This window comes from Chenopodium album, chromosome 5 (genome assembly GCF_948465745.1).
Source record: "Chenopodium album chromosome 5, dcCheAlbu1.1, whole genome shotgun sequence".
NCBI classification, from domain to species: Eukaryota; Viridiplantae; Streptophyta; class Magnoliopsida; order Caryophyllales; family Amaranthaceae; genus Chenopodium; species Chenopodium album.
The window spans coordinates 2,315,353-2,339,102 of NC_137838.1; the positions used below are offsets into that span (position 1 = coordinate 2,315,353).

Genomic DNA, 23,750 nt, shown 5'->3' on the forward strand with positions numbered 1-23,750 from the left:
CTTGAAATTTTTCTTCAATTTTTTTTACCGTTAAACAATTATTCTACCAAACACACATGCTTAATTATTTATCACCTTCGCTAGTTCAATGCTAAAATCTCTAATTAACTGAACAGCTCTCAATTACATGCCTAACATCTACCTTTACAAGTTACAACTATATTTTGCCAAACACGCCTTAAAAAATATACGCAAATGGTTGCTTTAGGAGCAGTTGTTATTTTCCCTCTATTATTGTCAAGATATTTTAGAGGAGTGGAAGAAGAATGGTAGATATTTTTGTAGCTGCTGACGTTATAAATCTGAAAATTGACGAGATAGGAGGACAAGGTGGTTGGTTGACTGATCCAACCAATACAATTACGAGCAGTTATATCATACTCGTATGATTTAACACAAATCCCCAGAAAAAGTTAATCTTGCAATTAATACAAGTTTTAGGGGCAATTATGTAAATAAGAAAAACTTGTATAACCAAATCTTGCTTCATTACATAAAAACTCATCTCTCGTGTTTCTATCAGTTCCTCTCTCTTTTTCACCCCCAAAAAAAAAAAAAAAAAAAAAAAAAAAAAAAACATTTTTTCCAAGATTTAGGGTTTTACTTTGTAATCATCTACAAATTGTAGCAAATTGTTTCGCAATCTCAAGGTTTTTCTCTCATTTTGTATGCTTTTTGAATGAACATTTATTTCAGATCTTGTTATTTATTTATCCTTATTTATTTTAATTTTGATTTTAGTTGTATAATTGAATGTTGTAGATCTGTGATAATGTTTGATGATTTAATTGCGAGTTTTGGGTGTAGTTTTGATGGATCTAGTTTTTGTTACTGATTTTGCTGTGATTTTTCTATATAAAAATTATTGTGATTGTTTGTTTTAAGTATAGAGAAATTGAAATTTGTGGATAATTTCAGATAATTAAGTATAACTAGCCAGAATTATGTCATGGAAATCATTGGTTTTGTAAAGAATTGTTAAAGTTTGGGGTTAGGGTTTTTGAATTGGGGATTTTTCCATGAAAGTATTTTAGGATAAATTTAACCGTATGAAATGACATTTTTAGGGTATTGATTACTTGTTAGTTTAATGATGGATGCTGAGCCAGCTTTATTATACTAATTTTTAAGTAAAAAACATTTTGATGGATTCTTAGTTCTGTAGTTTATTGCTTGTGTTTACACTTCTCAATTTTCGGCTGGATTTGCCTTATCTGTGGTTTTAATTGTTATTGCATGTGGGAAATGATGAGCAAAAGAGCAAGCCTTTATGAATGTCATTTGAAGCAATTACCATTGTTAGAGAATTGAATATTTTTTTTATTTTCCAAACAAATGAATTGATCCAAAATTCAGAATTTGAATGAAATTCATATTTCCAAAAAGACCATAATTTAATTATAGTCATCAGGGGAAAAGAAAGTGGGGACAGGGAAAGGAAAGATTGAGAGAGACTTGGTTTTTTTATTTTGTGACACTGAGAAACGTATCATTCCATAAACTTTATAAATCATCTGTTCAATCAATCAGCCTTAATCTCATAAGTGGGATAATCCTTAGTAAGAATTCTGAAGTTTGTTCAATACTTTTCAGAAAAATGAGGCCAATCTTTTGTGGCAACTTTGATTACGATGCACGCTCTTCTGATCTGGAGCGCCTTTTCAGACGATATGGAAAAGTTGATCGAGTGGATATGAAGTCTGGTAATATTCTTGATTAATGTCTGATATTTTAGTTTTTGCTTTATGTGTTTTATTCTGCATCACTTATGTACTAGCTAAAATTGCACATGCTAAAACAGTAAAACGACTCAGTTTTGTATTCCTTGATTTTTCCAAATTCAACAATGAATTGTGATATCAATTTTATTTGTTTGTTGGAGCTACTTCTCCATTAGTGCCTATTGCCTAACTTGCTTCCAGCTCAGAATCTTGGATACACATATTTCATTTTGTTTAAGAAATTCTGCATGAATACAATGTTTTAGGCTTTCAACCGAAAGAACAAAATTAATTTGCACAATAACCCTTGGCTACATTTGAAAGTCTGTCAAGACCTAAATTAGCATAAACCATTAACTTACAGTAGATGAGGTAGATATCTAGTTTTAATAATCTCGATCCCCCTTTCCTTTCCCTGCCACCTGACTCTACCTTCGCCGTCTGCTGCCCCCCCCCCCCCCCCCCCACTCTCTACCTCTGATTACCTCCATTCCTTGAACCCCTACAGAACCGTCTAATTGAAATATGTTTCTTATTTGCTCCCAGGACACTTCAACATTGGTATGGACACCTAGGCACGTTGTTCAGAGCCAAGCCTGTTTAACATAGGAATACTCTCTCATGTTTGACAACATTATTTTTACAAAAAAGAATAAATTTATTGAAATGTTGTGGAGTAATAAACATCCTGTAAAACCCCTGACTATATCTCAACATTTTGCTCACTTTTTGGCGAGTGTGTACATTAATTTATGGCTATCACAAAGTTTGAATGTCAACTGATTTGATTAGTGTTGTGAAAATGCATCTTAAACATGAAAAGTTGAGCATGGTTTTGTATTGTGTGGATGAAGGATGTGATATAGTCATTGAACTTAAGGATATTGCTACTGGAATGGAGGCAGCAGTACTGGGGCGTTGGTAGGTTAGAATGCTTTGTAGATAAGATTTTTTTACCCCTCTTGTTAAGGTCACAAAAGCTTTCATTTTACAGCTAAAATATACTACCTCCGATACATATTATTTGCAACGATTAGACATTTTCCCTCTTTACTTTTTGTCAAATCGTTGCAAATAATATGTAACGGAGGTAGTAATAAGAAGTCAGCATTTTTTTAAAAAAAAAAAAATTCCTTAATTGGAAGTATAAAAATAGGATCAGTAAAATTTCACTCTTGTATTTTTTGGTTTAGAGAGGGAAATTGGTGTTAATGTTTAGAATTCATGTTCGTGTTAAATAAATGAGGTGATTTACATTTGTTTACTTTGCAAGCAGTATGGAAGTTTTTGTTTTGTTTACTGACTGATCATTGTTGAAACTATTAAGCATCTTAAAGTATGAATTTGCTTTTGGAATTCTGTTGTACTTTGTATTTTTTATGGTTAAATATCTGAACTTACAATAGTCTCTCAGTGGATGAAATCAGTATTGTTTAACGAAAATTTAGTGTCTCCTGAATTACTTTGACACTTGTCATCAATTTTTTTGCCTGTATGTACATATTGAAGTGTTCAGTGTCATTAAGATAGTACATATTGAAGTGTTACTGTAGTTCCAGTCTTGTTATAATGATTTTATTTGGATATCATCACTCGGAAAATAAAAAGGTTTTTAAGGGCTCAAGTGATTACTTTTGCCTGTTAAATTTCAAAATTTATGCCCAAATTTTGCTGGGGAAGTGCCATTAGAGAATGTGCGGTGTCTGACATCAATCTTACAAAGACACAGCTATACAAATCTTTTATGAATTTGGATTCATGAGGAAAATAGAGAATACTGCGAGATACTCTGCACGCCTTTTAAGTACAAACTATATGGGAAATAGCGTGTGAAAGGTCAGCAGCCCATGAAGCAGATCCCAAAATACCGAGCCAACTGATTTTGGTAACTTCTGTTTTTGAGGGTGCACTAATCGTGGGTTGCTCAATTATTGATCCTAAAGGATTCGTTCGGACAAATCTGTGTCAATTGTTGAGTTGTAATGGGGTTCAAGATACATTAAGAAGAAAACTGTTTTGTTTAAAAGTGTCAGCCCCTGTACTCAACGATTTCTTTGGCGCAGGAATGTATTGGCATATTCTTATCTCCCTTGGCTGATGGATGGGCCATTCCCTCTATTTCCAGCTTATGTCACATTTTCCTCTTCTTCTTCAAAGAAGAGCCTGTCTGATCCATCCACGATGACACTACCATCCTGTACTTGCATGAGACACCACCATTGCCTCCCATTTCTTGTGACATTTGTCCAACCTCTAATTTTGGACATATTTCATAGCACTTACCTTGCCGACCTCGCAGCGGAGGCAGCAGCATACGTGGAGATGTCCCTTCTATCACTGTCATTCCATGAACTTTTGGAATTTGTCCTTGACATCATTTAGTCGATCTCAGAAGGTCTGTTGGTAAATTCACTTAGCTTTATAGTTTTAAGTGGTGCATATATATAATATTTTCTTCAGGAAGTTCTATATTTCGATATTTGTCAATGTATGGCAGGGATGTCATAGAGTCCTACAGTGGGATTTATTGAAGGTGTTTGTGAAGCTTAATTTAGTATATTTCTCTGTTGTCTCATCTGCTGATTTTCTTTTGTTTCATGTTTTCTTAGGATTTGCATTTGTTTACATGGACGATGACAGAGATGCTGAGTATGCAATTCGAGCCCTTGATAGATCTGAATTTGGTAGAAAAGGGCGGAGGCTTCGTGTTGAATGGACAAAGGTAGCTTGCAAACATTTGACTTCTCATGTACCTTTTTGTTTATTTTTTACCTTGCATATCAGCATATAAATCTCTTATGATGTCAATCTGTCCTTCAGCATGAACGAGGTGGCAGAAAACCAGTCAGTACAAGAAGATCTGCCAATCTAAGGCCTTCTAAGACCTTATTTGTTATTAATTTCCCTTATGATACAAAGACAAGGGACTTGGAAAGGCATTTTGATCCATATGGGAAGATTGTTAATGTGAGGATCCGAAGAAATTTTGCATTTGTACAGTATGAATCCCAGGATGATGCTACTAAAGCTCTGGATGCAACAAACTTAAGGTCAGTTTTTTTTTTCCCAACACTTATAGATTATCATGTTTATTCACTGTTTTGTTTCATTTCAGCTTTGAATGTTCCTCTTTCGTTGCCTGTCTATATTTTGTAATATTGGTACAACATTTATCATGCAGCAAGCTAATGGATCGAGTCATATCAGTTGAGTATGCTGCTCGTGATGATGACGAAAGAAGAGGTGGCAGTAGCCCAGATAGGAGAGGCCGTGACAGATCACCTAGTAGGAGGAGGAGGTCACCAAGTACTTACAAAAGAGAGAGAGGAAGTCCAGATTACGGAACTGGCTCCAGCCCTGCTGCCTATAGGAGAGAGCGTGGCAGTCCTGAGTATGGGAATGGCTCTAGTCGTAGTCCTCGGCGAGTACAGAGGAGTCCTGAATATGGGAATCGTTTAAGCCGCAGTCCTCGTCGGGTACAGCGAAGCCCAGAATATGGAAATGGTATGAACCGTAGTCCTCGCCAGGCATCAAGGAGTAGCCCACATTATAGTCGTGCACGTAGTTCCAGCCCACGTCCTGAAGAGAAGCTTTCTGATTTTCGTGAGCGTAGTCGAAGTCCTCGTGGAGAGAAAAATGGTCATGGTCATGGTCATGGTCGTCCCCCTAGCTCAAGCCCTTATCCCGAGGAAGGGGCCATCTCTGATGATGCTCAAGAACCCAGGAGTCCGATTAACAAGCCTGACTTGAGAGAGAGCCCTACCGGTGAATATGGAAGCCCAGTGGATGACAGATATAGAAGGTTGATTCTCTATTTTTTGGAATCTTATAGTTAATTTTGCAGTTGGATTTTCATATATTAATCTAGAATTGTTTTGTGTTGCAGTCCCTCGCCTCTAGCACGTGAAAGATCGCAATCTTGATCCTGCTTTGCTTCAATCTTGTTCCAGTTTGGCTGCTTTCCAGTTCTAAAAGGCGGTAGCTGTGACATGCTCTCTTAGATTTATGTAAGAATATTAGTAATGGCTAAATCATTCGTAGTTAGTCCAGCTCTGTATTACAGTGGTACCTGATTCTCACCAATTTTCAATGACTTAAATTTAAATTTGTTTAAAATTCTAAAAAAAAACCGTGACTTGCACCCTTCAGGTCTGTGCTCTGTGTATCTTGTGTATGACCTTTGCGTGCATGGTTTTCCTCAGTCAGGAACTCAGCTTTATGTTATACTCCGTAACAACGTTATCAAGTATGCTTTGGTTTATTTTTGTAGTGATCTCCTATTCTTGCTGAGTAGGTTGAAGTGGTTTGCGGCCTCCATGTTTTCAGATTGAATCTAGACGACTTGAATTACTACCTTCAATCAATCATTCCCATTATCGTAATTCCTTATTTAATGTGTTTATCAGTTATGGCAAAGAAAAGTAGTGCAATTGAATGTTCTAATGCTTAGTTTTTGTACTTTGGATGTGGGATTTCTTGTTACCTACTCTCAACTTCACAAGGAACCTTGTTTGCTAAATCATGTTTGGTTGATTCTCGAGGAGTTTTGAATTGGTAGGCGCTACTCCTTATCCCCTGCCTTGAATCTTTTTTGTGTACAATTATTAGTACTAGTAGTAATTAGGAGATATTTGTATTTAGTGGATAGGAGATCATGAAAGGATGAACTGGATAATTGTTGCTTATTGTTGCAATTGACATAGCTTTGATGATATAGATGTGGAGGATAAGGCTTACTGCACCAACTTTATCAACTCTTAGAACTACAAATTCACATACATTAGAAGGGATAAAAAGAAACGGCTTAGCTAGGAATGGTTTAGATGTTGACACATTAACATAGTGATATATAAAGCAAATCGAATGCACTTATCAAGTAAAAATAGGATGGTCCATTGGTGTAGCTAGGGTATAAGATTTGGCAACATCAATAGTGGACCTATCATAAACGTATCAAATTATAAGAAAATATTACAAAATGTATCATCACTCGTTTATGATTCAAGTATATCTTATCACATTGTCAGGTTGTATTCTTTACTCTCTACTTCAAATATTTTGATTCAAAATTATTAACAAAACCTTACTTCACACAGCTAAGCTTATGATAGAAAGGACAACAGTTTCTCTAAGCGGTCCTAAAAGGATTACCAATAATTACTGTATAAGACACTGACAACGTATACTGATAACAGCCATTCAGACACCTTAGTAGTGTGTCATTCTCGCTCGACTAATTTGATTAGCTTGTTAGTTGTTATTGGGATGGAGGCTAACCCTTATGGGAGGTAGTAGTAGAAGAGAGATATGGAAAAATCTTTTAGTGGTCCTTTAGAGAGGGATGGTACTTGATAGAATTTGATGACATCAAGTGACCCTTATGGTTAATATAGGGTCATCAATCAAAGAAAGGAAGTGACCAAAAATAGGACCATGATTTTCATCAAAATTATGGACAAGCAAGTTTGTGATTTACACCTAAATTTTAAGGTGACATCTCAACCAAGCTTGCACAAAGCCACAAAACACAGCTTTGTTACAGCTATTGGTGGTCACTACTTTGCTTCCCAATTCTATTACGGTCCGAAATTTTCCGACCATACTCTATACCGATTTCAAGTTGGTATATAATGGACCCACCTTTTTTTGAGACTTTTCTTTTGACAAAATTTTACTCCTCTTTGGTTTTACAAAATTGGTCTGCAAATTGGCCGATGTTTGGTACTAATCATTTTTTATGAACAATCAGCAGACATTATTTTTTACTATTCTCCTGTGAAAATGCTACTGTACTAAAAAAAAGTTTATGTTAAAATAACGAATGATGATGATGATGATGCATGTAAAATGTAAATAAAAGTGCAGGTTGTTGGACTCCAGTATCACATATACAAATATTACTAGGGCTTATAGAAGAGTTATAATGTGCGTGTTTAAAGGTTTCGATGTAATATGCATACGCTTATAAGATAAAAAAAAAATGCTTCAATAAAGTTTAATAAATTTACACTCTTATAGTCAGTTTTAATAAAATAAAGTGTTTAAGATAAAATGTGCTAAGGTCTTTTGTTCTTTTTTTATATTCAATTTTAATAAAATAAGGGCGATAATTTATTTTATTTACCTTATATTGATAAAATAAGGGCGATAGTTTATTTACCTTACACTGCACTATTACTATTAAAACCCCTTACAATCACATCATTAACTGTATTACCTTAGTACTCGTAATACATTACTCTCATTCCAAATATATATAACCGAATTAAATAAAGACCGTGCTACATTAATCACTACAGTACGTCCTAAGGGCTTGTTAGTCTTAATAGGGCTACAATGGGTGTCAAAATTGACACGTAACATAAGTTTTATCGCCACATCATAATACAGAAAATGTGGATGAACCCAAAACAAATATACTATCCAATATGATTGGCACGTGTATTTCACCAAGTGAAGCTAAGAACAATTCGCCAAAATGTGCTTTCGTGAATTGTGAATATGTCATAAGAAGATAAAAGGATCAACTTTTTTTATTTGAACAAGATAATAAAGTTTTCTTTTTTGGCAAGTACTTAGCCGAAAGATCGACAAAAAAATTCTAGGGCAATTTCTACAGTTTCTAGCTAGATACTTTGCTTATTCACAAACGCTTACTAAATGCTAGTTGCTACTTCAAACTTTTCTTTCTCCATTCTTATCTTTTATCCTAAACAGATTTCTTTTGCTGTCTTATTATTAGTTTAGCCCTTGTAGCCTTGTAGGGATTGAATAGTTTATGTTTTATTCATATATAAAAAAAGTCGTAAGAGCAGGATAAAGTAAAGTTAGTATGCACTACTGCTATAATAATCTTACTTAGCTTGTTCGATCAAAGTTGTGTTTGTAGCCTATAGGTAACTATAATTAAAAGCCTCTTATGTATAACCGAACATCATTCAATAAGTTTATACATAGATGAATTCACTCACAAATTTATATTAAGCATGAAACAATTTTGTTTTAAACGTCTTTTATTCATTTATGTGCACAATGTTTTTTTCTAAACTTACCACCTTATTATCATAGGAGTACCTGTTTTATTTCTCTCTATCTCTTTTCTCGGTATGTGGCCTTCTAAAACACTTAGCATTCTTATGTGCTGCTATAATAAACAAATCGTGTATGTGATTTTTGAGGACATAGACCGATATTCTATCAAACAACAATGTGAGTATCAGATTATTTTAGTGAACTACTACTATGACCTACTACTATGACCTACTATGAATAGTTGAATACCCAATAGGCCAATACTCATTACTTTGATTCTTCATAACTATGGAATACGTTCGTATACATACATATCATTTTCGTAGTTCAATTTATATTCTCAACATGTGAGTACTATTTCGTACTTCCTAGGTTTTTTAATAGATGCACATTCATTTTTTCACTATATATAATAAATGTGGGGTTTACTTGATATAATACACTTTAAAATGAGATGAATGAATATTAGGAGTGTAATTTGGTGGGCCACATGCTTTAAATAAGAGAAATAGTATAGTTTTTCCCTAAAATAACTTTTCATTTATAGTATGTTGTAAGTATTGTGACATTTTCATTTTAGAAAAGTGTTACAAGTATTAAAAAATAGAGGAAGTATTAACTTACCATAAAAAGTTGTGTTTTTTAATTAGTTCTTTTTAATTCATTGTACGAGTATGATTTTTCTCATGTCGAGGAAACTTGAATAAAACTCCAAAGTAAGAGTCAATAAAAAACGTTATGAAGAGAACTAAAACACATAAAGATTCTTTCATGCATGCAAAAACAACTTTAATTTGTTATATAGTAGTACCCCATATTAGAAGTTAATTTTAAATTTGAAGTGATTTCTACACGTTTGTATGTATATTGTGACCAAATTAAAAGAAGGGTGGAATGTCTTCTCAAAAGAAAAAAAGTAAAATATTGGGTAACTTGCATCACGTGGATACCAGCTACTTGTCACTATTACACTTGAACACACATACTCATTGGACCTACCTTTTTATTTTAGTGTAAAATGTAAGACTTTCCTTTTTCTTAACTCAATCTACAAGACTACAAGTATTATTCCTCCCCAAAACAGAATACACTTGCACTAGTAAACGTTAATACGAGTACGTTATATACTAGTAGCACACATTTTCATATATGTTTGATAACACCATGTGGTCAGATTACCTTTTTTTTGTTAATAGAGATTACTTATTCTAAACAGGGTTATTTATTAGGAGGTTACTCGATTAGGGGTAACTTAGTCAGGGTTCACTCAATTAAGAGTTAATTAATCGGTCAAAGATTACCTATTAATTAAGTATTTAGTGTGTGTCAGTCAGTCACATAATGTGCCCAGCTACACAAAAAAAGTGTTAATTGATCGAGTAATCCCATAATAATTTAAGTAACTCTAGGCACACCATGAAACTAGCCACAAAAAAAAATGCACTACAGACTAGTATATCTATTATATAGTAACAAAACATAAGTTAGGTGTGTGAGTACTGAATTACTGACTACTACTGAGTGAGTGAGTAATGTAAAAAGTCAAAATTTTACGAGATTATGAAATGAAAGGAGGAATATTAAGTAAAATAAAATAATTTAAGTATAGTAATACTCAGTACGGGCCTGTTCTAATTGGCTGAAATGGACTGAACTGAACTTATTGGAGCTGGACTGAATTTATCTTATTAGAGCTGAACTGAACTAAATATTTTTATGAGAGAAGGAAATTAAGAACTGAACTGAACTGAACTTATTAGAGCTGAACTGAACTGAACTGAATTAAACTGAACTGAAAATAAGTTGAAGAGAACAGGCCCTACGTGTTAGAAAGTTGGGGCCTAAGTATATTTGAAATAAAAATTTTAACTTCTTTTCATCACTTCAATTGTACTCATAATTAAGTCATTATTCTAATAGTTAGTAGCAACAAGCAACATTATGGTTAAGTTACATGGCCCGACCTCTTACCTCTCAAAAGAGCGTGTGTTGTCTCCTAAAGTCCTAACTTTCTTCATATCTTGATTTGTACAGTTAGTTTCATTCATAACATTGGAGTATTTATTACATAACGGTGGCAATTATTTTGTGATGAGCTTCTTCAATAACTTCAGTCACATCTAGAACGAGTCTTTAAATGCCTTTACAAGAATGCCGACACTTATTTATTTTCAATCAAAACAAGAATAGGGTCAATATGGTATAACAAATGTACGAACTATTAGTCCTATTACTCATATGAGACCCATAGATTAATAATAACATTTATAGGGTTTTATATGTCGGACTTGTATTAGTTTAGCCTTGTGCAAACATAAAGAGAAATAGAAGTATTACATGTTACATACGACGACATCCGAGTTTAATAAATTATAAAGGAAATATACTACAATACCAAATTGGAATGTACTCCACAAGCTTCGTATTGGTCACATTTTCACTATTTAGCAAGAAAATATAATACTGGTAAACGTATATTAGATATGTCCAAATATACAAAGTTTTAATACTATATTGTTAGTTTTAAAATAATTTTTATTAAAGTAATAGATAATTAAACATATTATTAACACTTATATTTTTTAATTAACTAACGTGATATTCAAAGTGAAATAATTAATTGAATCACAAAAAAATTACAAAGGGAGTTGAACATAGGACCACACAAAAAGCCCCAAAGGTTCTAGCAAATTCAAGATTTGCGTTGACCTTACACTAGATCTCGTCATACAACACGTACGAAATTTCTTCACAAACTTGCTAATTTAAACGTCTAATTTCAAACATTAGATGACTCGTATAGTCCTAATCAGTAATTAGGCATATAAATGGAAGACTACGGCATTGACGATCTATTACCGTTAATGGAAAATTCAAAATATTCCTACTCATTATTTTAAGTTGTATGTAGTGTACTAGTATTAACCAAATTGCACGTTCATTATATATGTCAACTAGCACTAATTTCTAACCATAAGAAGTTGAAGAAGACTGAAAAAAAGGCTGCTATATTACATTCTTACTATACACTAGTATACCTTTTAGGCTTTAGCCCATGTTATTAGAAGTTTCTTTTGTCCATTTTCTAGTTTTTTCCCGCGTATTTTGTTTTTGGTGTGGTTTATGGTAGACAATTTAGACATAGTCATACTTTGATACTTGACACAAGTGTTGTTCTCCCAAATTTTAACTTCACTTATAACTTCTAGCCCCATTTGTACGCACATTGGCACAAAAGTGTTATAAAATCGTATTTTTGCCATAAGAAGTTATCATTTCGTTTAAATGTGAGAAATATGCAGGAAAAGATGTAGTCGAAGAATAGAAAACCTAATATGGAAGACTTAAGTTGACTTTCCTATGTTTTTTAATGCTTCTTATTCCAAATCAATTTTAATTTTCTAACCAACAGTTTGTTTTTGAATAGTTGTATCATTTTCTATGCATGCACTCAATATTCTCATTTTAGTCAAAATGTTATGACAAGTAACTAATAAAGTATTGACCAATTTTGTCCAATAATAAAATAGTACTAATGGCATTGTGATGAATGTCTCAATAGCAATTAGCAAGCATCCACCGTTAGGGTTGTGTTAGTTATAGTACAACTTATGTTAGACATAACATAATTATACAAGTGTAGTTGACCTTTTCTTTCCTTTGATAATTGGTTGAACTTTTGTTAGATGGCCTACTTGAAGCCCAAATACATACAATAAATATGTTCCTTAACTCTCTATTCACCATTATAAGAAATATAACAATTAAACCACTAAAGCGCGAATACCACTAAAGCGCGAATATAACAGTCAAACTGTTATCTACGTCGGGCCTGTTCTCATACGTTTATTTTCAGTTCAGTTCAGTTCAGCTCCTAATTTCCTTCTCTTATAAAATATTCATTTTAGTTCAGTTTAGTTCAACTCAGTTCAGTTTAGTTCAATTCAGTTCAGTTCAACTGATTTCACTCTATTAGAACAGGCCCGTAATATTTTATCAGTAGCTTAAATTTCGTGTACATGTACTATGGTTTTTGCCGCCAAAGGCCCATAACTATTAATGAACTCTCCAAACTGTTGAAAATTCACAACACTTGGTCCACGAGAAAAATGTTACATTGACTTGGTAAAATCTTAACGACAGGAGAAATTGAATCAAAGTGATGTTAGAGTCGGTGATATATAGCTGATTGACAGATATTATAGTTATAATGGGTAATTATAACTAATCTTAATACAGTAATCGAATCGGGCCTCCATTTTTTGACATCTTATCCACCTTTATGGGGCCCAATCTTAGTTACACACTTGATACTTGTTTTAATTTTTATTTATTTATTTGAGTCACTGTTGTTTTTATACATAAAATATACTTTCTCTCGTCACTTTACATTTGTCGATGCAATACTTTGATCATTAATATATTTAATTATATTTAAATAAAAATAAATAAATGTTTTGATGAATCTAATGAGATCTCATTTCATATTTTTTTTTCTTACAGAAATCACAAAACACAGTCATCACAAGAATTTGTGTAAATAGTATAAAATTTCAAATGATGCAGTTAAATAAAACGAAAGAAGTATTTATAATAAGGTCATTAATAACAATAGTATTTGATTTTCACACCGCCCATTAAAACTCATGCTTGAGTGATCCCCACTATTTTTATAAAAAAAAAAATTAAACTATGAAACAATGTTATCCTATTGCATATTTTTAAATTAAGAATTTTTGTAATGTATTTAGTTGAAGAGATAATCTAAAGTAGTATGACCTGTGTTTCTTATTTCAAATACGAAGTATTAAAAATATATATTTGCATGATCTGTGTTCCTATAACCATACTAGATATAATTAAAATCGCGTACAAGTACATAATATTATACTTCGACGTTCATTTATCCAAACAAAATGATATTTAATGATTTAAAATAACAAACAACTAGTAATTCTTTTTTCCTTTAATAGTAAGAATAAGGAGAAAGTCCATCTAAGGGAGAAATTATTAAGAAAAAATCCTTCTACAATAAAATTAATAAGATACATCCCTTGACCTCACACCGAAAAATCATGTTACGACACGGAAAAACTGCGTGATATACAATATACCCCTTGTATAAAAAAAATACTTGCACAGTATAGTTCAACATCAATATTCGGATTCCTGTTTTTTTAAAAAAAAATATTATTTTTTATTATTATTTTAAAAATGGTCCAATCTTAGAAATACTAGAATACAAAAAAAATAGTAAATTCAAAAAGTAGAGCACAAATACTACCCCCGTTATATATAAAGACCGTGCCAGCCTTTCCCCCCTAACTCCAAACAAGAAACAGCCTCTTCTCTCATTTTCTCTCTCACATATTCTCTTTCTCTCTCTCTCTCTCTTAATTTTTCTCTCTCCTAAAAATATTCTGTTCCCAAAAATGTGCAAGCAGGCAGGCTCAGATGATGGATTTATCTCCAGCAAATGCAACTCAAACCAATCACCAACAAATTACCCAATTACAAAATCAACCAATGATGACCCTATGGCCAGCTTGCATGCCCCATTGCTACCCAATTCTCCAACACCCAAAATATCCTCCCTTTTACATTCACCACAAGATCATCATACTACTACACTACTTATCTATAACCACCCAACTTCTCCTCCTCCTCCTCCTCTTACTACTACGAATAATGATAGTTATAATGATACGGATATTGATCATAAGTCGCGTATCAGCTCAATTTCAAGTTCGGGTTGTGTTTCATCCTTACGCGAGGCTAAGTTACTAGGTGATGTCGCGTTACCAATGATACTTACCGGTTTGTTACTATACTCACGCTCAATGATATCAATGTTGTTTCTAGGCCGACTAGGCGAGCTTGCCTTGGCAGGCGGCTCGCTAGCGATAGGGTTTGCTAATATTACTGGCTACTCTGTTTTATCCGGGTTGGCTATGGGTATGGAACCAATATGTGGTCAGGCATTTGGTGCTAAAAAACATTCTCTCCTTGGCCTTACTCTTCAAAGGACTATTATCCTTTTACTACTTATCTCTCTCCCTATCTCCTTCTTGTGGCTCAACATGGAGAAACTTCTCTTGTTATGCCGCCAAGACCAAGGAATCGCGGTCCAAGCCCAAGCATACTTAATCTACACCTTACCTGACCTTTTGGCTCAGTCCATTCTACACCCACTAAGAATCTACCTTAGGACTCAGTCCATCACCTTGCCTCTCACCTTCACCGCGGCCTTAGCCATCGCGCTACATCTTCCTCTTAACTGGCTCTTGGTGGTCAAGCTTAAGCTAGGGATCAAAGGGGTGGCTTTGGCTGGCGTCTTGACTAACTATAATATGATACTTTTTCTAATGATATATGTTTTCTTTTCGAAATCTTGTAAGAAAGGTTGGGCTCCTATTAGTAAGGAGTGTTTAAAAGGGTACACAACGCTGCTTCAGCTGGCTATCCCTAGCTGCATTTCCGTCTGCCTCGAGTGGTGGTGGTACGAGATCATGATCCTCCTCTGCGGCCTCCTTGTCAACCCTAAGGCCACCGTCGCGTCGATGGGGATCCTCATCCAAACCACCTCCCTCATCTACATCTTCCCTTCCTCCTTGAGCGTCAGTGTCTCCACCCGGGTCGGCAACGAGCTCGGTGCGGGCCGGCCCATGCGGGCCAAACGGGCCGCCGTAACGGGCCTGTTCTTCAGTTTCATACTTGGGTTTTCAGCCCTTTTCTTCACCTTCATGGTAAGGGAGAAATGGGGCGGGATGTTCACCAAAGACGGAGACATTATCAAGCTAACCTCATTGGTTTTGCCAATAATTGGGCTTTGTGAGCTCGGAAACTGCCCGCAGACAACGGGCTGCGGGGTGTTACGTGGGACGGCCCGGCCCAAAGTTGGTGCCAATATTAACTTAGGATGCTTTTACTTGGTGGGTATGCCGGTGGCGGTATGGCTCGGGTTCTTCGCCGGGTTCGACTTCGAAGGGATGTGGCTCGGGTTATTAGCTGCCCAAGGGTCTTGTGTGATCACAATGATGTTGGTATTGAGTAGAACAGATTGGGAAAATGAGGCTCAAAGAGCTAAGGATCTTACTGATCATGCTTCTCCTCCTCTTCTTGTTCAAGAAGAAGATAAACATACTCATAAATACGATCAAGATCAATCTTTACTTGTTTAATTAATTATTTTTTTTTTTTAATTTTAGTTTGGCGGGTGAAATTTTGTGTAATTAATTAACAGGGGAAATAGGTTCTATTTTTTTCATGTGTTATTGAAAAGATGAATGAGGAAATAGTAAATTTGAAAAAAGCAACTTTTTTTTGGTGAGTTGGAGGGAAAGTAGTAAATTTGGAAAAGTATATTCTTTGGAAAAAATATTAACTATGAATCAAAAGTTTACTGAAAGTTATTATAATCATTCTTTTTTGAGTGAAAACAGAACAAACAGGGGGCTGAAATTCGACTGGATTATTCCTGAATTTGATTGTTCCTAGTACCAAAATTAAAACATGATACTTGCCGCAGCAATTTTCGACTAGTATTAACATCAAATCAAGCAACCAATCAAGTCCGTGCTTAGATATATTGATTAATCGTTATTATGATAGTGTAATTTGAATTAATAGCATCACCGTTATATTTTAAACAGCTTAATACTTTTTCTATTCAAAATTAATTTTATAATATTCGATGACAAAAATATCTTAGTAGCAGTGAACAAAGAATAAGACAAAAGAAATCTTATAAAGATAAAAGGATCACGAAAAGTGCATATACCATGATGATAGCGTGGTAAATCGTTGCGGGTACATAATAATCTTGTAATAGTCATGTTATAATCATGTACGTCAATTAGTGGAGCTTAGCTACTTAATGAGAGATGACAAAGAAATTCAAAGCCCACAAATGGAATACGTAGTAGTAAGAAGAAGGAAAGTGTCAAAATTAAACACTTGTTAAACACGGTAAAGTTTTACAAGTTGTAATAACTTCATGCGCGCAAATTCGGCAAGATTTCATGCCGTACGGTAATCAAATAGCTGTAGTAGTAGTAGTAAAAAGTTGGTGACATAGTTATAAAAATCTAAGTAAAATTCATTAAGCAAAGGTAGAAGTATACAAATTAAAGTTAATTACTTTATTAAAAATCTAATTATATGTCATGATGATGTAAAAGGAGCGTTTAGGTGAGGCATGTGGATGTGGGTCGTACTTGGTGAGTTGTGCTCGTGGGTTTCAACATCACAACTAAACCGAGTACATAAAAATGTATTGAAACTTCGCAGCAGAAACTTGATTTTTGGTGAGATGTTTCCAAAATTCCAATTCATTTCATAGGTGTATGTTTCACTTACTTATTGGATGAAAATATTATAAGAGGGCTCTACATTTGGAATGTAATCCAGTCCTTTTGATTTTGACTGCTTCATAAAAAAGTGTCATTGTATGTTTTGCATTTCTACGTCAATGTTGAGTTGTTGACAATCTTTACGATACTCGTCGATTTTGTTTTTGTCATTCGTACCGCTATTATTACTAGAGGTACGAAATTGATGCTAACCATTGATCGGAGAAGATTTGTTGGTATTGTTTGTTTTATTTTATTTAAGAGTGCAGAGGTTTTTCAGTGCGGCAAGCCACATGGTGCGGCACGGTTACTTGTATTTTAAGGTTACTTGTATTCTGGGGTTACTTGTATGATGTTACTTGTATTATGAGATTACTTGTATTAGATACTTGTATCGTGGGGTTACTTGTATGTGTTACTTGTATTCTGAGTAACTCCAGACCAAAATCTCATACCAAACCAGTAACACCCTACAAGTAACCCCTGATAAAAACCAATAACAGCCATACAAATAACCCTAGAATACAAGTAACATCTGACAAAACCAGTAACACCCTACAAGTAACCCCGACCAAAACCAGTAACACCCATACAAGTAACCCCAGAATACAAGTAACAACTACAAATAACCCCAGAATACAAGTAACACCTACAAGTAACCCCTGACAAAACCAGTAACACCCTATAAGTAACCCCGACCAAAACAAGTAACACCCATACAAGTAACCCCAGAATACAACTAACACCTACAAGTAACCTCTGACAAAACCAGTAACACCCTATAAGTAACCCCGACCAAAACCAGTAACACTCATACAAGTAACCCCATAATACAAGTAATACCTACAAGTAACCCTTGACAAAACCAGTAACACCCTACAAGTAACCCTTGCCGCACCATGTGGCCAGCCACATACAAAAATTTGTATTAAGAGTGTTATATGTAATTTGAAATTCTGTAATATTTCGGCTATTTTATTATTTTTTAAAAATCAACAATAAATACATTGTGTTTTAGGGTGAGAACATAATTTCTGCCTTATTGATATACGGAATATATATATTTAATAATTTTTTTGTATTTGTTCCAACTCACTTGATAATAATGTAGAATCAATATTTAATACGAGTAAATTTTATACATAATAATTCAAATTCATTTAGACTTTTCGATTGATCCCCACATACATTCCATTTGGATTTTACTTGTTGGTATGTAATTTGTAGAATTTGCCAATTTTGCATTCAATTATGGGTTTATGTTTATGGTTGATAATGTTGACTTCAAGTCACCTTTTCTTGTCTTATTATTAATTAAGTTTGACTCAAATTTGAGTTTTGATTCTCTTTAGATTATCACCAAATCGATTTTGAGAGTCTCGCAACTAGATTTGCCTTATTATCACCCATGTTCATTATTTTCATTAAAGATCAAACAAAAAATAATTAATGGATCCCGTGAATTCAAGCTTTTTCCACAAGCAACTTTTTTGAAGTCAACCTAAAATAATTAATGAGTCATCACAACTCATAATAATCACTCTCAATAACATATAAATTCTAATACGATAAATAATCAAAACAAAATCGCTCCATAATTCTCTTAAACAGATAAATCGGTCATAACCTAATTAACCTACTCCATATCATCATATATTATCCGATTAGAGTGTGACACATACTTTAAGATAAGTAGATAACTGTAGGGGTGAGCGTAGCAGGGTACCCTGTAAAAATATCAGGACCCGGAACCGGAACCTGTTGCAACAGGTTCCTAAAAATAGGAACCGGAATCGGAACCTGTTGCAACAGGTTCCTAAGAATTGAGAACCGGAACCGGAACCTGCAGGTTCCGGTTCCTAAACAGGGTACCCTGTCTGTCAAAGTAAGTTTAATAGTTACTTGATAAATTGTGACAAATTTATTTTTTTTTTAAATAGATGATCACAATAAAAGCTTACAACTTTAGTATAGTACTTCAAATATAACAAACCAACACTAATTGTCTAGAATTTTTAATACCATATAGGTTCCGGTTTCATGTACCCTATAGGGAACCTGTACTAACAGGGTACCCTACAGATTCTAGATCCAAAATTTTATTACCCGAAACCGGAACCTGTTGCAAGAGGTTCCTAATTTTATTACCCGGAACCGGAACCTAATCAACAGGTTCCGGGTTTGGAACCTGCGGTTTCGAACAGGTTCCGGTTCCATATCAGGGTACCCTGAATTTTCGCTCACCCCTAGATAACTGCGTAGTATTATTTAAATAAGGCACGAGGTCAATGAGTGATGAATCCATATTGTGTTTATAACGTACAATCAAAATCTACTAGTATAGTTTCATGTAGTAAGGCATGCTTAGCTAAGACATGCGTGCCTGAAACATATCATGAACCTACTACCATTACCCCATTGCCAAAAAGCAGCCGTCCAGAAAATATATATGGGGAGTTAGTTAGTTAATTAGTTTGACCGGTAGGAATCTTATAAAAGCAGTGTGAAAAATGTCCTGTTTCATACACAGATACACTACATTTGTTAACTTTACCAATTTGTAAGATTTGACGACGTGCAGTACAATTGTTGAATGCCCTGACGAGTGACGACCACTGTCTACCGCACGAATGCATAATGAAATACTATGTATATTTTACAATTATTATTATTTCATAAAATAACCGTATCTGTTTTTGTGTAAATAAAATATCATGTAATTTTTAATAAATATGAGAAAGGTAATAAAGGTACGGTGTATAAGTTACGGAGTAACAATTCTAGTACTCAATTATGATTATCTATCTAAGCTACCTACCGTAGATTGATGAGGAGTTTAATTAATTAATCAAATTTATATTGTGTATTAAATTCGAGTAGAAAATTGTACTCTATATATATACTACGAAGTATGTTTTTGCAACGGTTATTTTGACAGCTTATATCTATTTAATTAGATGGAGGATTGCATGACAAGAGTGAGAATTTAGTACCATCAAGTCTTGAAGTGGAGAAAATGTTGAGGGAGAGCTTTCATGGCCGGAGTGAATTGAGAGTTAATAGTGTTAAATTAGTCAATATGAAAGGGTAGATTAAAACATGAGGTAGAGAGGATTATTAGATAAAGTTACAATCAAAGATAGGAAAAGCCATATGCTAATTTCATTGTTTATTTTCATGGTTTAGGTTTCATGGATTTGAAATTATTTGTCACATTATTCTAAAGTGTATCTTTTAACATATTAATATCAAATTTAAATTTAAATGGATGTAGTACAGGCGTACAGTTGGCACGTACTCTATATGTTTTAAATGTGTATAATGTTTATACATAATACGTGTTTAAACTTGAATTGATTTGTGAAATGAAATGTGTGACAACTATTTAAAAATGACTCAAAATTGTATGCATTTTTTGTTGGTCCATATATAGTACACATATATAGCACAGTGACAAAGAAAATTTTAGCTTGTTTTCTTGTGTGTATTTGCTATCTGATTTGAGCATGGTTTTGTTTGTAATAGAGTCATGCAAGAAAAAACGTTTCAGCATGAGAATTTCACGTACACTAGAAATCAAAATGTACTGTTACCAAGTAATCTTATTCATACGTTAGCTGCACTGATTAAGATATCGAAGGAGATCCTCTCAATAATACATTAATATACCTATATGCATGGTCAACCTCACAAGAAGTACATAGTACTATATTGGCATACATAATTCATTAGCCTTAATTAGCGGGAAATAGATTATAAAATTTAGTTCAATTTCATATAGTTTGTATGAGTTGTATCTATGACTGACTGAGAATAGAATTTATGTATAACATTCAGTGTATATTCTCTACCAATAACAAAACTATCTTGTGATTAGCCCTTAGTTAATGGCAGAAGCGGTCATATAATAGTTATTGCCCATGATGAAATTTTAAATAGATGTAAAACACTAAATTAAAATCGATATAAAATCTACTTGTAATAGCTATATGTAAAAAAAAAAAAAAAAAAAAAAAAAAAAAAATACAAAATCACATGCATTAAATTTTCAAGATATCCTAACAGTGGACATTCTAGTGAAGTAATTAGCCTGAAAACAAATCCTATAAAATCTTTCAATATAATAAATAAATAGTGTATGTGGTAGTATAATGCAACCATATATTCCCGTTAATATATAAAATAATGACAATGTAACCTTATATTGAGCTTAAAAGATGTGTTTACGTACCTGTCTCCTTGGAAGCATGAGAAAGCCAAAAAAATATAGGAATGTTGCGGATCGTAAGTAATTATTACTCCAATCACACGGCTAGAATCACCCATAATCTAATAATCAAGAGATGCTTAGCTTAATTAAAACTAATCTTTCTTAATCTTTGCGATGATTTTAAAGATTCCTAGGTGATTAACTTTTATGAGTTGCGTCAGTTTATTTTAACAATTAGAGTATTAGAGTGTACTCCATAATTTATTTATTTTTGGTCTCAAATCACAATGTAGAGCCACTTCAATTAACTCTTTAATCATCTTGGTTGAAGATTCCTAGATTTAGTTCATATGATTGGCTCCTAGAATAGAATAGTTAGAAGATTCCTTTGTCAATCAAAGGGGCATATCAAATAGTACGAACTACTATATATGCTATATATTGTTGTAGTTATAAAGAAGGTGTGGATCCCAATTTGAAGTTTATACAAGTAGAATATAATAACGAATTATGCTTACTAAAAGATGTTTCGGTATGAATAGGGAACTTATATCTGCGGCCGGTAATGGTCTCTCTAATTGCTTAGTTTGATACCTGCACAATTAATTTAGATTCGCTACTTTGAAGTTTCTGTCCAAGAAAAACAGCTCCCGATGGTATAGTCAATAAAGTCTGATAAGGGCATAAAGGGTAACTTAAGTGTTTGAGAGTAATTAAAAACGTACCTTAGAATCGAGTTATGGGAGTATTTATTGATGAATACCAAAAAAGCAAGAGGCCGGTGTCCACATGGTCGAAAGTAACTCTCCAAGTGAACCTGGTGAATAGGCCGACACGGACATATGTCGACAATAATAGGTCGGGTCTAGATTCGTAGCTCAAGCCCATTTATCCAGTCCATAATGGTAGTCGATAACATCCCATACAAGATTGAACTTCGTTCTTTTGTTTTTATTTTTTATTTTTTTTTTATTTTTAATAAGGAATACATTTTAGCGCACAACTTTGACCATTAACAACTTTAATTTCAATTTAGAAATACTTATAATACTTAAAAAGTTGTTATTTTAGAAATAAACAATTCAAATAATCCAGCAACATTAAAAATATTGACTTTCATCAGCTAAAAGGTTTACTAAAATCTAAACCTCTACTTCTTGCCCAAAAGTTGTTTATTCCGTAATAAACACCCTCTTTCAAACAAGTAGTCAAACCGGTTAATTAGCCAACTATTGATTATCAACTCATACAAATTAAACAAACAACACATAGCTAATGACTAGTCATTAATTGCGAAAATAGGACAAAGGGAGTACGAAGCACTCTTCAAAGACCGTAACCATTACTATTCTTTGGCATACACAAGAAATTATATATTCTGTAAAATAAGTTATATGTATGCATCTAATGAGCAATATGCTCAAATTATTGAAGATTATATGTGTACAAAAAGTGACAACTAATTAACTTGCATGACAAAGTGTTGATAAAAGTAATATATAGATGATGCGACTCTATGGTATTTCAAAAAACCAAATTAAAAGTAGTTGTAGTACAAAGTACAATGTATCTATAAATTAAGGACTTAGGGGCACTGACCCATATTACTTACTTACAGACCAATGAACCTTAATACTTAAATTACACTTATAAATATGCATTACAAAAAAAAAAAATATACTTATAAATTACAATAAATGCAGCTTATGCTTCAGGGTTTTAATTAAAGTCAGTTAAATTAAACAACTATTAATATTTTTTTTATGCAGCCAGAAAATCAGTTGATCAAAGATATGCAAATCTAATAAACAAACATAAATGTAGTAATATAGACATATAATTTTGACTCTCAATCAATAGTACAAATTATAAGTTTAATTATGAAAAGGTCGGCATGCATGACAGCATGAGGCCATAGCCCTTGATCATCTCTATGAGTCATCAGTTTGTAATTTTATGGAGTGGGTTACATTTAAGTTACAGAACAATCTCTTGACCAAAAATATAGTATAGTACATTAGTACTTCAATTTTGATAAAAATCGGTGCAGTACGTAAGTTAGTATAGTATTATTGTATATAGTATAGTACTCGCGGAGAATATAGTATTGTACTCAGTAAATTAGAACTTTAAATCTAATAAAAATCGGTGTATACGTACTGGACTATACTCCATATCCTAATAATTTCACTAGTATTTCATCCTACAACCAATTGGTAATAAAATTAGTCCAGGCGACTACTCTTGTATGTTAATTATTCTTTTCCGACCTATTTCATCAATGTAAAACAATTAGATAGTCATGCAAATCATATTTGGTTTTATTTTCTAACATTTGGTAATAGCGCGAATAATATTTCATGAAGTATTAAGTAGTGTCCTTAAATTGTGGTGCATTACGAAGCATACTACCTAACTGTCCTCGATTATAAGCGA

The 23,750-nt window shown here is 33.5% G+C and overlaps 1 protein-coding gene and 1 pseudogene across 2 annotated transcripts; both read left to right on the forward strand.

Moving 5' to 3' along the window:
• Positions 1-600: 600 nt before the first annotated feature.
• LOC145631481 (serine/arginine-rich splicing factor RS40-like) lies at positions 601-5,970 on the forward strand. 2 transcript variants are annotated; one of them, XM_081683573.1, is made up of 6 exons: positions 601-650; positions 1,594-1,703; positions 4,331-4,443; positions 4,542-4,771; positions 4,903-5,523; positions 5,608-5,970. In XM_081683573.1, the coding sequence occupies exons 2-6, from the start codon at positions 1,598-1,600 to the stop codon at positions 5,642-5,644; spliced, it is 1,107 nt and encodes a 368-aa protein (XP_081539699.1). In that variant the 5' UTR covers positions 601-650; positions 1,594-1,597; the 3' UTR covers positions 5,645-5,970. The 2 variants fall into 2 exon arrangements, with proteins under 2 accessions (XP_081539699.1, XP_081539698.1); XM_081683572.1 differs by lacking the exon at positions 601-650 and adding an exon at positions 3,785-4,116.
• An 8,128-nt stretch (positions 5,971-14,098) lies between these two features.
• Positions 14,099-16,264, forward strand: LOC145630034 (protein DETOXIFICATION 49 pseudogene; annotated as a pseudogene).
• The last annotated feature ends 7,486 nt before the right edge of the window (positions 16,265-23,750 follow it).